Below are 15526 nucleotides of genomic sequence, written 5' to 3'. Positions count from 1 at the left end.
TAGGAGAGTTTTCCCACCTAAATTGATTGTCTTTATTTTTGTGGTTTTCAGGACCCATCCTCTCCCTCCCCACTCCCCGAGTCCCCAGGTCGTGCCTCTCCCGGTAGTGCCTAATGTGGGGTCTGAAGAGGGTGTCTGTGCGGCTGGTGAACTGCAGGAAAACTCCAGGGCTGAGTGGAACTGTGAGAGAAGGAGAAGAGGAGATTCAGATTCAATGTAATCAAGTAAGAACAACGGTGTGTGTGGATTAGACCAGGGGTTCCCAAACGTTTTCACTCGGGGGGGGGGCGCGCCCCCTCCCTGCGCACACACACCATGCCTTTCTATGGGCACAAGCACTGTTCTTGACACAAACTGTTCACACCCTCTTGTTTGGTGTAGAACGTTTGCAGACGGACCGGCGATCACAGAGAGTGACAACAAAGCTATACACTCGTAAATATGTAAATTGCAATTTATTTTTTCGAATGAGCGGCTGTTCATGTGCAAAAAGGGTTAGCATTTCCATGAGCGTGGTTATCAACTGTATGTACATGGGTCCACTTTGTTTTYCCCAGTCTTTATCTGTCCCCACCCCTTTCCTTTGTCTACCAAGCCGTCATATCGGTTTAGTCCCCTGGGGACTTTTCAGTGTATCATGTGAGTAACTAATGGATAACCTATCCTGTGTGTGTTTATGTAATTATGTGTGATTAGTTAGTTAGTTAGTAAATAAATAATTATGCCAATTTGAATATCGCTGATTCATAATTTATGCTAGGGTTCATGCAGATATCCAAGGGTTTTGTGAAATKTTTAATATGACTGAGGTAATAATACATAAATAAGTGACTAATCGATAAGATATGAAAATATCTGAAGAGAGTTCAATTTGGGAAATTGTAACTCTTTAAACAACCTTTTCCCGTGGTGCCCCGACTTCCTAGTTAATTTCTATTCCGTGATTAGTTTAATCAAACATAGAGAATTGATTTGATAATATAACAGTCTTCACATTAATGAACAGCCAACGTTACGAGACTGGGTTGTTTGGTGAAAGTAATTCTCAAAATACTAAACGTCTGACTCAAACAAACACGAGTGTCTCATTTGACTAATGGTAAGCGCATGTCGCCAAGCAATCCGCACACTCAGTAAATGACATAAACGATAGGGTACCTGGTGGCAGGTAAAAATTTAAGGATTCTGTGCCTTTCTCGGCTGGGAGAGGACTGCAGGTGGGTTATAATGCATGTARGTCTATGAGCCATACATTGACACGTTGAGTCCAAAACAGGTGGTTTAAAAAAATAACGATGTAGTTTCCAATCCTTYGGAATGCCTCTTTAAATGTCAAATCATCTAGCTTCTTCCACCATGTTTCCCACATGTTCAGACTACAGGTTGAGAAAATAGATGATGAAGGGCCGTTTTTTAATTATAATTATAGGGTTTACTTGATAGATGACTTTTAATCTGAATAGGGATTATTTGACACCATGGAGCATGATATTTTTTTAAAACATTTGAACTATTTATTTACATCGTCCTGCACGTAACGTACCTTTCATCTCATATCTTGGTGACTGATTTACTGCCAACAACACTGAACTGCAGAAACCCCAAAAGAAGGCAGTCAATGTAAATAACAATTTGTTTCTTAATAACTTAACTAACTGACTTGACTAGTTAAATAAAAGTCAAAATTATTTGTTTTAATGAAGGATATACAAATTATGTAAATTGCTGCAGGAGGCTGGGGGAGTCGACCAATCAAGTTCAAGTTAAGATTTTTCATCATATCCACTTGTAAATCCACTGTTAACACATGATTTACCAGCCGGTTTAGAAAAGGGTTTAAGGGTCAGAAGGTTAAAAGGTCAAAGGGGCATTCTACTGAAGTTCTACACTTGAATACTGTATGATGTTCTGTGCTGTATTGTACAGCTACAAAGAGTGGGAACCAACAACAAGACGTTGTTGGATCAAATGCATCCTTATTATACAGTGCCTTCAGACAGTATTCAAACCCCTTGACTTGTTACACATTTGTCTTGCTACAGCCTGAATTCAATTGATTTTGTGTTCACCCATCTACACACAACACATCATAATGACAAAGTGAACACATATTTTGTTTATTTTAATTTGAAAAAAGCTCCATATCATTGCCGATGACAAGCATGCCCATAATATGATGCAGCCACCACCATGCTTGACAATATGAAGAATGGTATCAAGGATGTTTTGTTTAATTTCCCCACACATAACACTTTGTATTCAGGACATAAGTAAATTTCTTTGCCACATTTTTGCAGTTTTACTTTAGTGCCCTTTGCTAACTTTTTGATTAATATTTGTATTTGTCTGCAAGCTTCCTCTTTTTCACTCTGTCAGGTTAGTATTGTGGAGTAACTTCAATGTTGATCCATCCTCAGTTTCTCCTTTTCACCGCCATTACACTCTGTAACTGTCTTAAAGTCACCATTGGCCTCATGGTGAAATCCCTGAGCGGTTTACAGTTTCTCTGGCAACTGATGAATTAGGAAGGACGTCTGTATCTTTGTAGTGACTGAGTGTATGGATACACCACCCAAAGTATATAACCTAAACACAAAGCCAACAAGCAACTTGACAGAGCTTGAAGACTTTTATGAAATAATAATGTGCAAATATTGTACAATCCTGGTGTGCAAACTCTTAGAGACGTATCCAGGAAGACTCACAGCTGTAATCACTGCCAAAGGTGATTCCAGCATGCATTGAATCAGTGGTGGAATACTTATGAGATATTCTATATTGCATTTTCAATAATTTGCAAACATATCACATCACTTTGTCATATGGGGTATTGTGTTTAGATCAATGAGAATTGTATTTATTTAAACTATGTTGAATTCAGGCTTTAACACAACAAAATGTGGAATAAGTCAAGGGGTATAAATACTCTGAAGGCACTGTAACTCTGAGCCCAATGCTGGATGTAACTCTGAGCCGGATGCTGGGTGTACTCTGAGCCGGATGCTGGTGTAACTCTGAGCCGAAGCTGGGTGTAACTCTGAGCCGGATGCTGGGTGTAACTCTGAGCCGAAGGCTGGGCTGTAACTCTGAGCCGGATGCTGGGTTAACTCTGAGCCGGATGCTGGGTGTAACTCTGAGCCGGATGCTGGGTGTAACTCTGACCGGATGCTGGGTGTAACTCTGAGCCGGATGCTGGGTGTAACTCTGAGCCGGATGCTGGGTGTAACTCTGAGCGGAGTCTGGGTGTAACTCTGAGCCGGATGCTGGGTGTAACTCTGAGCCAAGGCTGGGTGTACTCTGAGCCATGGCTGGGTGTAACTCTGAGCCAAAAGGCTGGGTGTAACTCTGAGCAAAAGGCTGGTGTAACTCTGAGCCGATCTGGGTGTAACTCTGAGCCGATGCTGGGTGTAACTCTGAGCCGGATGCTGGGTGTAACTCTGAGCGGATGCTGGCTGTAACTCTGAGCGAGGCTGGGTGTAACTCTGAGCCGGAATGCTGGGTGTAACTCTGAGCCAAAGGCTGGGTGTAACTCTAGCCGAGGCTGGGTGTAACTCTGAGCCAAAGGCTGGGTGTCTCTCGAGCCGGATGCTGGGTGTAACTCTGAGCCGGATGCTGGGTGTAACTCTGAGCCGAAGGCTGGGTGTAACTCTGAGCCGGATGCTGGTGTAACTCTGAGCGAAGGCTGGATGTAATTTGAGCCGGATGCTGGGTGTAACTCTGAGCCGGATGTAACTCTGAGCCGGATGCTGGGTGTAACTCTGAGCCGGATGCTGGGTGTAACTCTGAGCCGGATGCTGGGTGTAACTCTGAGCCGGATGCTGGGTGTAACTGAGCCGGATTGCTGGGTGTAACTCTGAGCCGGATGCTGGGTGTAACTCTGAGCGGATGCTGGTGTAACCTGAGCCGGAATGCTGGGTGTAACTCTGAGCCGGATTGCTGGGTGTAACTCTTGAGCCGGATGCTGGGTGTAACTCTGAGCCAAAAGGCTGGTGAACTCTGAGCCAAAGGCTGGTGTAACTCTGAGCCAAAAGGCTGGTGTAACTCTGAGCCAAAAGGCTGGATGTAACTCTGAGCCGGATGCTGGGTGTAACTCTGAGCCGAATGCTGGGTGTAACTCTGAGCCGAAGGCTGGTGTAACTCTGAGCCGAAGGCTGGGTGTGTAACTCTGAGCCGGATGCTGGGTGTAACTCTTGAGCCGGATGCTGGGTGTAACTCTGAGCCGGGATGCTGGGTGTAACTCTGAGCCAAAGGCTGATGTAATTTTGAGCCGGATGCTGGGTGTAACTCTGAGCCGGATGTAATCTGAGCCGGATGCTGGGTGTAACTCTGAGCCGGATGCTGGGTGTAACTCTGAGCGGATGCTGGTGTAACTCTGAGCCGGATGCTGGGTGTAATCTGAGTCGGATGCTGGGTGTAACTCTGAGCCGGATGCTGGGTGTAACTCTGAGCCGAAGGCTGGGTGTAACTCTGAGCCGGATGCTGGGTGTAACTCTGAGTCGGATGCTGGTGTAACTCTGAGCCGAAGGCTGGGTGTAACTCTGAGCCGAAGCTGGATGTAATTTTGAGCCGGATGCTGGGTGTAACTCTGAGCCGGATGTAACTCTGAGCCGGATGCTGGTGTAACTCTGAGCCGGATGCTGGGTGTAACTCTGAGCCGGATGCTGGGTGTAACTCTGAGCCGGATGCTGGGTGTAACTCTGAGCCGAAGGCTGGGTGTAACTCTGAGCCGAAGGCTGGATGTAATTTTGAGCCGGATGCTGGGTGTAACTCTGAGCCGGATGTAACTCTGAGCCGGATGCTGGGTGTAACTCTGAGCCGGAGCTGGGTGTAACTCTGAGCCGGATGCTGGTGTAACTCTGAGCCGAAGGCTGGGTGTAACTCTGAGCCGAAGCTGTATTGGGTGATGAGCTAATTTGCTCGGTGCTCTGTGACACGATTCAGCGAAGTGGGTGTAACTCGTTGACTGGTGGTGTAACTCTGAGCAAAGGCTGGGGGTAACTGAGCCGGATGCTGGGTGTAACTCTGAGCGGATGCGGTGTAACTGAGCTGGATGTTATACTAGATGCAACATACAGTTTATAACCCTTGTTACAGCCCCAACTGCACATTTTCCATCATCCATCACTTTTTTGTTGCAATAAAGAAAGTTATACAAAAGACAATTCCAGCCCTGCTTAACTGAGACTAAAATGGTATCTTTTGAAGATTTCTCCTGCCGGGTTCTGTTACACAGGTCGCAATGATTTTCTTTTTTGCGACATTGCTTTTCGAATTATCCTGGGTAAATGAAAACCTGCCTAGTGTTTAATTAATTGCAAGAATATTATTTTTGTTAAATTGCGTTACCCACATGAGCCAGCAGATGGCAATTGAGTCTTTCAGCTGGTGCCTCTTGCGTGACGTATAATCTAATGGACGGTGCGGGACGCTTCTTCAACAACAGCTACAACACTGCTACTGATTAGCCATCTTCACAGCTAGCTAGCCAACATAACACCGAAACATTGGAGCTCATTGACCATTTTTGGTGTTTTAAACACACTATCTGCTTATTTACTATACTTCATCAAATCATATTTACGTTGTCGGTAAGATTACTTATTAATTTAGCCTAGTAACGTTACTGGGCTATTCGCTAATGCTAACTAGCTAGCTAACATATTCGACCATGCTTGTCCCCTGCTAAAGAAGAGCAGGTCTGCTGCAGAGAAAGAACCTCTCGTGAAAGAGGAGGAGGGAGAGGAGGCTGTCACAGTTAAAAAAGATGAAGTGTTACATTGAAGAAGAAAGAAGAAGCTTTCAGAGTGAAAGAGGAGGATGTTACTGTGAAGGAAGAGGAAGAAGAGGATGACGTTTTCGGAGTGAAAGGGGAGGAAGAGGAGATGACTGTCACAGTGAAAGAAGAGGAGGGGGAGATTACTGTACACATTGAGGAGGAAGAAGAGCAGACTGGAGATCTGATTAACACCAGTGAGTACTATCTTAAAAACATGGCAAGCGCTGCAGTTGTTGATCAAATGAGTGGTTGAAACAATATCAAAGCGAGATCCCCGCCCCTGTTTCTGTAAAACTCTGAGGGATGGGGCTGATGAACTGTAACCACTCTCACATTCATAGACAGAACTATGGATGCAAAGACCGACCATCTAAAATGATCGTTTTAACCTTGTTTTGATTGTATATAGTGGGTTCTGATGGGGTATGACAGTTGAACTAAGCTCATGAGGTATTAATAACTTATATTTTCAAGAATCAATGGGTACATATAATTAATGTAGAAGTCCAAAAAAAGTGGACGTAGCAACTGCAGATTGCCTCTTTAAATGGGCATTCTACGGAAGTTCTACCCTTTCAATAATTTGTTCTGTAGTGGGAATTGTTAAAGGTATGGAATCGCGAGACTCAGATTTCTCACTTTAAATGTATGCCAAACAAAACAAATACATTGATTTCAAAGCTGAACAAACCTTTCCACTCTATGCACAATCACTACTTTTAACATTTGACAACAAAAAAAAACTTTTTCTGGCGGAATTGTGCAGATGCAAAGTTTGGTTACAGAATGTTGGTTCCATCTCCCTCAGTTTGTGTACATTCCAAAAAACTCTGTTAAATATTCACTCCGAATTAAGAATCAAGAAAGTCTGCAGACAGAATGAGGTGTCATCTATGACATGATACACTGACTTTGAAAAACATCTGTTTTGGTTATTGAAGTACAGTAAGTGAGGTGGGTTCTCTCTTCGTGGTGATGTATCCTGAATAGGTACACAAAGGTAGAAATATGCACTATCCTACTTTGCATATTCGGGTATTGTTCTATACACTGGCTATTATTTTAATGAGCTCTGCCCCCAAACAAGACCTAATTTGGTTGGTCTGGACCAAATCTGAAGTTTGGACATCAAAGGACAGCACAGTTCAGTACAGAACAGTAGAGTAGAGAACAGAACAGTAGAGTAGAGAACAGAACAGTAGAGAACAGAACAGTAGAGAACAGAACAGTTCAGTACAGAACAGTAGAGTAGAGAGCAGAACAGTAGAGAACAGAACAGTAGAGAACAGAACAGTAGAGAACAGAACAGTAGAGAACAGAACAGAACAGTAGAGAACAGAACAGTAGAGAACAGAACAGTAGAGTAGAGAACATAACAGTAGAGTAGAGAACAGTAGAATAGAGAACAGTAGAGTAGAGAACATAACAGTAGAGTAGAGAACAGTAGAGTAGAGAACAGTAGAGTAGAGAACAGTAGAGTAGAGAACAGTAGAGTAGAGAACAGTAGAGTAGAGTGCAGTACATAACTGTAGGGTGCAGTACATAACTGTAGAGTGCAGTACATAACCTGTAGAGTGCAGTACATAACTGTAGAGTGCAGTTACAATAACTGTAGAGTGCAGTACATAATGTAGAGTGCAGTACATAACTGTAGAGTGCAAGTACATAACTGTAGAGATTGCAAGGACAGAACATAACAGTAGAGTGCAGGACAGAACTAACAGTAGAGTTTAGTACAGAAACATAACAGTAGAGTTTAGTACAGAACATAACAGTAGAGTTTTAGTACGGACATAACAGTGGATTGCAGTACAGAACATAACAGTAGAGAACAGAACAGTAGAGTAGAGAACAGAACAGTAGAGTAGAGAACAGTAGAGAACAGAACAGTAGAGTAGAGAACAGAACAGAACAGTAGAGAACAGAACAGTAGAGTAGAGAACGTGAGTTGAGAACAGTAGATAGATAGAGAACAGAGACAGTAGGAACAGAACAGTAGAGTAGAGAACAGTAGAGTACAGAACAGTAGAGTAGAGAACATACAGAACAGTAGAGAGAGAAACAGTAGAGTAGAGAACAGTAGAGTAGAGTAGAGAACAGAACAGTAGAGGTAGAGAACAGTAGAGTAGAGAAACAGTAGAGTAGAACAGTAGCAGTAGAGAACAGTAGAGAACAGAACAGTAGAGTAGAGAACAGTAGAGTACAAGAACAGTAGAGTAAGAGAACCATACAGAAACAGTAGAGTAGAGAACAGTAGAGTAGAGAACAGTTAGAGTAGAGAAGAAGAGATAGAGTAGAGAAGAGTAGAGTAGAGAACAGAACAGTTAGAGTAGAGAACAGAACAGTAGTAGAAGTAGAGACAGTAGAATTGTGCAGATGCAAAGTTTGGTTACAGAATGTTGGTTCCATCTCCCTCAGTCGTGACATTACAAAAAACTCTGTTAAATATTAAGAATCAACGAAGTCTGCAGACAGAATGAGGTGTCATCTATGACATGATACACTGACTTTAAAACATCTGTTTTGGTTATTGAAGTACAGTAAGTGAGGTGGTTCTCTTTTGTGGTGATGTATCCTGAATAGGTACACAAAGGTAGAAATATGCACTATCCTACTTTGCATATTCAGGTATTGTTCTATACACTGGCTATTCTTTAATGAGCTCTGCCCCCAAAACAGACCAAATTTGGTTGGTCTGGACCAAATCTGAAGTTTGGACATCAAAGGACAGCACAGTTCAGTACAGAACAGTAGAGTAGAGAACAGAACAGTAGAGTAGAGAACAGACAGTAGAGAACAGAACAGTAGAGTAGAGTAGAGAACAGAGAGTAGAGTAGAAGAAAACAGTACAGCGTAGAGTAGAGAACAGTAGAGTAGAGAACAGTAGAATAGAGAACAGAACAGTAGAGAACAGTAGAATAGAGAACAGTAGAATAGAAACAGAACAGTAATAGAGAACATAGAATAGAGAAACAGAACAGTAGAGAACAGAACAGTAGAGAAAAAACAGTAGAGAACAAAACAGTAGAGTAGAGTAGAGAACAGTAGAGTAGAGAACAGAGAGTAGAGTAGAGAACAGAACAGAAGAGTAGAGACAGTAGAGTGCAGTACAGAACATAACAGTGGAGTGCCAGACAGAACATAACAGAACATAACATTGGAGTGCAGAACAAACATAACAGTAGAGTGCAGTACAGAACATAACAGTAGAGTGCAGCACAGAACATAACAGTAGAACGCAGATACAGAAACATAACAGTAGAGTGCAGCACAGAACATAACAGAACATAACAGTAGAACGCAGTACAGAACATAACAGTAGAGTGCAGCACAGACATAAACAGAAACTAACAGTAGAACGCAGTACAGAACATAACAGTAGAATGCAGTACAGAACAGAACAGAACATAACATAGAACGCAGTACAGAACATAACAGTAGAGTGCAGCACAGAACATAACAGAACATAACAGTAGAGTGCAGCACAGAACATAAACAGAACATAACAGTAGAATGCAGTACCGAACAGAACAGGAGAGTTCAGTACAGAACATTAACAGTGGAGTTCAGTACAGAACATAACAGCAGAGTGCAGTACAGAACATAACAGAACATAACAGTAGAGTGCAGTACAGAACATAACAGCAGAGTGAGTACAGAAAACAGAACATAACAGAACAGTGCAGTACAGAACAGAACAGTGGAGTTCAGTACAGAACATAACAGCAGAGTGCAGTACAGAACATAACAGAAACATAACAGTGGAGTTCAGTACAGAACATAACAGCAGAGTGCAGTACAGAACATAACAGAACATAACAGAACAGTGCAGTACAGAACAGAACATAACAGCAGAGTGCAGTACAGAACATAACAGAACATAACAGTAGAGTGCAGTACAGAACAGTAGAGTGCAGTACAGAACAGAAACATAACAGTGGAGTGCAGAACAGAACAGAACAGTGCAGTACAGAACAGAACATAACAGCAGAGTGCAGTACAGAACAGAACATAACATAACAGTGGAGTGCAGTACAGTACAGAACATTACAGAACATAACAGCAGAGTGCATACAGAACATAACAGTAGAGTGCAGCACAGAAATAACAGAACATAACAGTAGAGTGCAGTACAGAACATAACAGCAGAGTGCAGTACAGAAACAGAACATAACATAACAGTGGAGTGCAGTACAGAACATAACAGCAGAGTGCAGTACAGAACAGAACATAACATAACAGCAGAGTGCAGTACAGAACAGAAACATAAACATAACAGTGGAGTGCAGTACAGCTACCAGACATTGCAGTACAGAACATAACAGAACATAACAGTAGAGTGCAGTACAGAACAGAACAGTGGAGTGCAGTACAGAACATAACAGCAGAGTGCAGTACAGAACATAACAGAACATAACAGTAGAGTGCAGTACAGAACAGAACAGTGGAGTGCAGTACAGAACAGAACATAACAGCAGAGTTCAGTACAGGGTGGACACTCTAACCAGAAGGTCACTGAATTGGTTAGGTCAGAGGTTAGGAGTACACATTTTTWCAGTCCACTGCAGTCCACTAAATTACTACATTTGACATACACAAGAGTTTGAACCGAAGACTTTCAATCTCTAAGGATGTAAAGACTTGTTTTCAATGACAATGRCAGATCTATAAGGTGCACTTCTATGTGAATTTGGTCAGGTACGCCCAAAAAGTGACATATTGCAGCTTTAAATAAGACATCTCAGTCAGTCTTATCCTCTCCTCCCTCCCACTTGCCTTTTCCTACTAGCGCTAACTTTGCTGAGAATGTCTTTATTGAGGAAAACATTTACTTCCTGTGGTTGTCTCACCGAGAGATCTTAAGATGAACTGTGAGTCGTTCTGGATAAGAGCGTCTGCCAAAGGATGTAAATGTACATTTCCAGAGTRGGCTCTCTGCTACTTTTGAAGTWACGATCAATTGTATAAAGCACCACCAACACAGTGAATGGGAAAATGGATTCAAAGGAAACTYYCTCTGCTGGTGGTTTACTGAATGTGCAATCATAAAGGAGGGCTGTGATTGGTTAATGGCCTATAATGTCAATTTCTATGTGTAAAATGGTCATTACTTCAAAAGTAACAGAGAGCCCACTCTGGAAATTCTCTGTTAAACTGAAAAATACTCTGTTTGTCTTTGGCAGGAGAGAGACTAGACCCTTACTCTGAAAGTGGGACGTGTCCCTCCGAGGAACCAGACCCAGTGATGTCCAAATCAGCAAGACCACATCACTGCTTTCAATGTGAAAAGAGATTTTCCTCATCAGGTTCCCTGAAATCACATGAGAGAATACACTCAGGAGAGAAGCCGTTCCAATGCTCCCAGTGTGGAAAGAGATTTTCCTCGTCAGGTTCCCTGAAATCACATGAGAGAATACACTCAGGAGAGAAGCCGTTCCAATGCTCCCAGTGTGGAAAGAGATTCATCCGGTCATCGCATCTTAAATTGCATAAGAGTGTACACACAGGAGAAAAACCATTCCAATGCTCCCAGTGTGGAAATAGTTTTACCTCATCAGATTCCTTGAAAAGACATATAGGTTTACACTCTGGAGAAAAGCCATACCACTGCTCAGACTGTGGGAAGAGATTTAGCCGGTTAAACGGCCTGAAACGACATGAGAGAATACACACTGGAGAGAAGCCCTACCAATGCTCCCAGTGTCAAAATAGTTTTTCCCAGTCCGCATACCTGAAATACCATGAAAGAACACACACAGGGGAGAAGCCTTACCATTGCTCACAGTGCGGAAAGAATTTCACCATGTCATGTAACTTGAAAACACATGAGAGAATACACTCAGGAGAGAAGCCCTATCAATGTTCCCAATGTGGAAAGAGTTTTAACCAGCTAGGGAGCCTGAAAATACATGAGCGAGCACACACAGGGGAGAAGCCTTACCACTGCTCCCAGTGTGGAAAGAGTTTTAAGAAATTGGGCAAACTGAAACAGCATGAGAAAGTACACACAAGCGTGAAGCCTTTTGGAATTTCTCCCACTGTAGAATAAAATTAACCTGAGCTAACAAACTCTGTAGAGTAGCCTTTCCACTGATCCTACTGTGGAATGAGATTTACCTTGTTAAGGCAACTGACAGAACATGAAAGAATCCACACCAGAGAGAAACAATATCAATGTTCCCAGTGTGGAAAGATATTTACCCAGTTAGGGAACCTGAAGGACCATGAGGTAGCAAACACAGGGGAGAAGAGAACAGGGGAGAAGCTTTACCACTGCTCCCAGTGTGGAAAGAGATCTAGTGCATCACACATACTTAGAATTCATGAGAGAGAACACATACACGGTGCTCCCATTGTCTCAAATGTGTTACAGAAAATGTGTGTTTTTTGTTATGCCATATGAAATCTAATTGGATAAAGCCTACTAAAAAAATATTTGGTATGTTTTAAAACAAATCCCAAGATGTGAATTCATGTTTTGAGTATAGAGCACATATAGAGCACATCAGATTCCATTTGTATGCTTTCTGTGATTAAATTGTTATTTTCAAACTCTTGGCTCTCTCTGTGTGTGTGTGTGTGTGGTGTGGTGGTGTGTGTGTGTGTGTGTGGTGTGTGTGTGTGTGTGTGTGTGTGTGTGTGTGTTTGTGTGTGTGTGTTGTTGTGCGCATTCCTCTACAGATAATCTGGTTATGTTTGCATGTGCTCCATGGTTGACATCTGCATCTGGGTCTCCCACTTGGAAGATTGTTCGTACAGTGTGGCTTGAAAGGAATAGTATGGTCTCATCTAGATTAAAAACTTTGGATGTGAAAAAGAGCAAGTTTACAACAATAGAGTACCCAAAAAATGAACACACTACCTGTTCATAACAGTATTTTTTTATAATGTGTATTCCTATTCAGCGTCTACATCGGGGTAGAGGACATTATTATCTGTAAGATGTAAGGCAAAACATTTCTGGTTATTTTGATATGATTTTTTTATGACAGTAGATAGGTTTTCATTTTTTGTAGACATTTAGAAAGTTTGGTTATTTCCATTGAACTGTCTTGTGGCGATAACAGCTGGAGGCGAAAGAAACGCACACCTGTTTAGGCGAGGGCTGGCTAGGGGAGTAGAACACCTGTTTAGGAGAGGTGCTGGCTAGCGGAGTAGAACACCTGTTTAGGAGAGGTGCTGGCTAGCAGAGTAGAACACCTGTTTATGAGAGGTGCTGGCTAGCAGAGTATAACACCTATTTAGGAGAGGTGCTGGCTAGAGAGTAGAACACCTGTTTAGGAGAGGTGTGACTAGCAGAGTAGAACACCTGTTAGAGAGGTGCTGGCTAGCAGAGTAGAACACCTGTTTAGGAGAGGTGCTGGCTAGCAGAGTATAACACCTTTAGGAGAGGTGCTGGCTAGAGAGTAGAATATCTGTTTAGAGAGGTGTGACTAGCAGAGTAGAACACCTGTTTAGGAGAGGTGCTGGCTAGCAGAGTAGAACACCTGTTTAGGAGAGGTGCTGGCTAGCAGAGTAGAACACCTGTTTAGGAGAGGTGCGGCTAGAGGAGTAGAACCACCTGTTTAGGAGAGGTGTGACTAGCAGAGTAGAACACCTGTTTAGAGAGGTGCTGGCTAGAGGAGTAGACCACCTGTTATAGGAGAGGTGTGACTAGCAGAGTAGAACACCTGTTTCGGCGGGGTTATGCACCATCTGCTTTTCTAATTTATTACTTTCATTCAATCAGATCAAGTCTTAACCGACGAAAGCAGACCCCACATAGGAGATGTGTTTTGTGGTGGAACTGCGTTGGAGCCTCAAATCGGTGAGCAGCTACTCTTGCAACCGTTGTCACGAAAGCCAACACCCCCACTTGCTTTAGAAGTTAAGAATGAGAACGTGTAGGTTATATAGAAATAACAACATGGTCTCAGAGCGTTTTGTATTATTCTGTACGTAAATCAAGACACTCCATTTAGTATGATAGCGTGTGTTTCGTTTCGTATTATTCTTTACGTAAACCAAGACACTCCATTTAGTATGATATGTTAGTATGGTGTGGATTAATTGTGGATGTCCAGCATCCATTTCATACAATATGTTATGAATATTGCAAAACGTATGATATGTGACGAATTCCAATGTGTTGTAGCTAACATTAGCTAGCTCAGGAGTAGGGGGTTAGGTGAAGGTTAGCTAACATGCTAAGTAGTTGCAAAATTGTTAATTAGCTACAATGCTAAGTTGTCGTGATAGATGAGATTCGAACGCACAATCTTTGGATTGCTAGACGTTATGCATCCTTTTGTTTTTGCCTTAAGTAACCATCTGTCTTATGTAACCATACGAAACATAACATATACTCATTTGAGTGTCCTAGGTTTTAAGTTTACTATGTTGCATCTATGAGACCAGTCTGAGAAATAATTAATAATTAAATWAAATAATAATTAGGATTTGTATCATCCTAATCGAGGTGTAGATTACATCTCACATTCCAGTGTTCGAACTTGTAAATAAGGCTGCATGGGATTTCTGTTCATGCGATTCCGTGCAGCCAATGCCAATGTCCACCGTCAAAACAACCGGTATGCAGATGTCGGCTAAAGCGGATCTGATTGAATAGAGACCTTTATTTTCAATGGAGTTTATTAAAGCTCCTTAGAAATTTGCTCATGAAACCAGAAGTGAATCACAACAGGGGAGATGGGCCATCTGCAGTTTCTACATCCATATAAGTGACCCACCACCTGGATTTGCTTATGTAGCAACATTTGAATTATTATTATTTTTTATTTATTTTACATTGGATAAAAGTAAAGACTCAGAGCTACAGAATGGTACATCATACAATGCAGTTGAGGAACAATGGGAAAGTAATTCTGCTTTGAAAGTTGATTTACTTCTAACAGCACTTTTGAGAAAATGGCCCTTGAATGTTTTGTTACACCTACTTGAGAGCTCTTCTTTGTATACGCCCGTTCAGCATCGTTCACACCCTCTTAAGTCTTAGCCCCACCCATCTCTCTTTAAGGATTCACATGTGAGGCCATGTGCTAAACAGAGTGAATACYGTAGTGTAGTAAACTACCAAAGATTTCAAGACTAAAAGTGTTCAAAGTAGTAACAAACAGTAGAAGTAAACAATACCCTTTATATAGTCCTTGGCCTATATCCTAATCTGATTTTGGTGCAAATTATGTTGTTCTTCACGTTACCATCTCTGGTAAACACACACTATATCAAATTAAATTATGTTTATTTGTCACATGCGCAGGATACAGAAGGTGTAAACGGTACAGTGAAATGGTTACTTGCATAGTGGATTCTTTTGTTTATGCATGTAGCTAGCTAGCTAGATAAACACTGAACCATAATCCCAACTCATAATACCATACACCGTGCTTGAATCTGTAGGTAGCTAAAGCTTACCAACCAGGTTCAATGTCAGTTAGCTAGCTGACATTAGGCTATAACTAGGAATACAAATGGCTTTCTGAGATACGAATAATATAACTACAAAGATCATACACCTAACGTTAGCTAGCTAAAAGTGCGCTTTTTAACTTGCAATGAAAATGACTTCCTGACAAAATTTGAAACATATAATATCTGAACATGTAGCTCAGTGGAAGCTGCTGAGGGGAGGACGCCTCATAATAATGTCTGGGACGGAGCAAATGGAATGGCATCAAACACATGTATGTCATGTATTTGATACCATTCCACTAATTCTGCCACAGCCTTTAGCACGAGCCCGTCCTCCCT

The 15526-nt window shown here is 42.0% G+C and overlaps 1 protein-coding gene across 1 annotated transcript in view; it reads left to right on the top strand.

The window, feature by feature from the left end:
• The window catches only part of LOC112074409 (zinc finger protein 135-like), a 43534-nt gene extending 31212 nt beyond the window's left edge, over positions 1-12322 (top strand). The window contains exons 1-2 of the mRNA XM_024141593.2: positions 5433-5970; positions 10960-12322. Coding sequence (XP_023997361.2) covers positions 5883-5970; positions 10960-11825 — 954 coding nt within the window. The 5' untranslated portion in view covers positions 5433-5882 and the 3' untranslated portion in view covers positions 11826-12322. Of the gene's footprint in view, positions 5971-10959 lie in introns of the transcript that reaches the window.
• The last annotated feature ends 3204 nt before the right edge of the window (positions 12323-15526 follow it).

Source organism: Salvelinus sp. IW2-2015, unplaced genomic scaffold (genome assembly GCF_002910315.2).
Source record: "Salvelinus sp. IW2-2015 unplaced genomic scaffold, ASM291031v2 Un_scaffold2621, whole genome shotgun sequence".
In the NCBI taxonomy this organism is placed as follows: domain Eukaryota; kingdom Metazoa; phylum Chordata; class Actinopteri; order Salmoniformes; family Salmonidae; genus Salvelinus; species Salvelinus sp. IW2-2015.
This window is presented reverse-complemented; position numbering and strand designations above follow the sequence as displayed.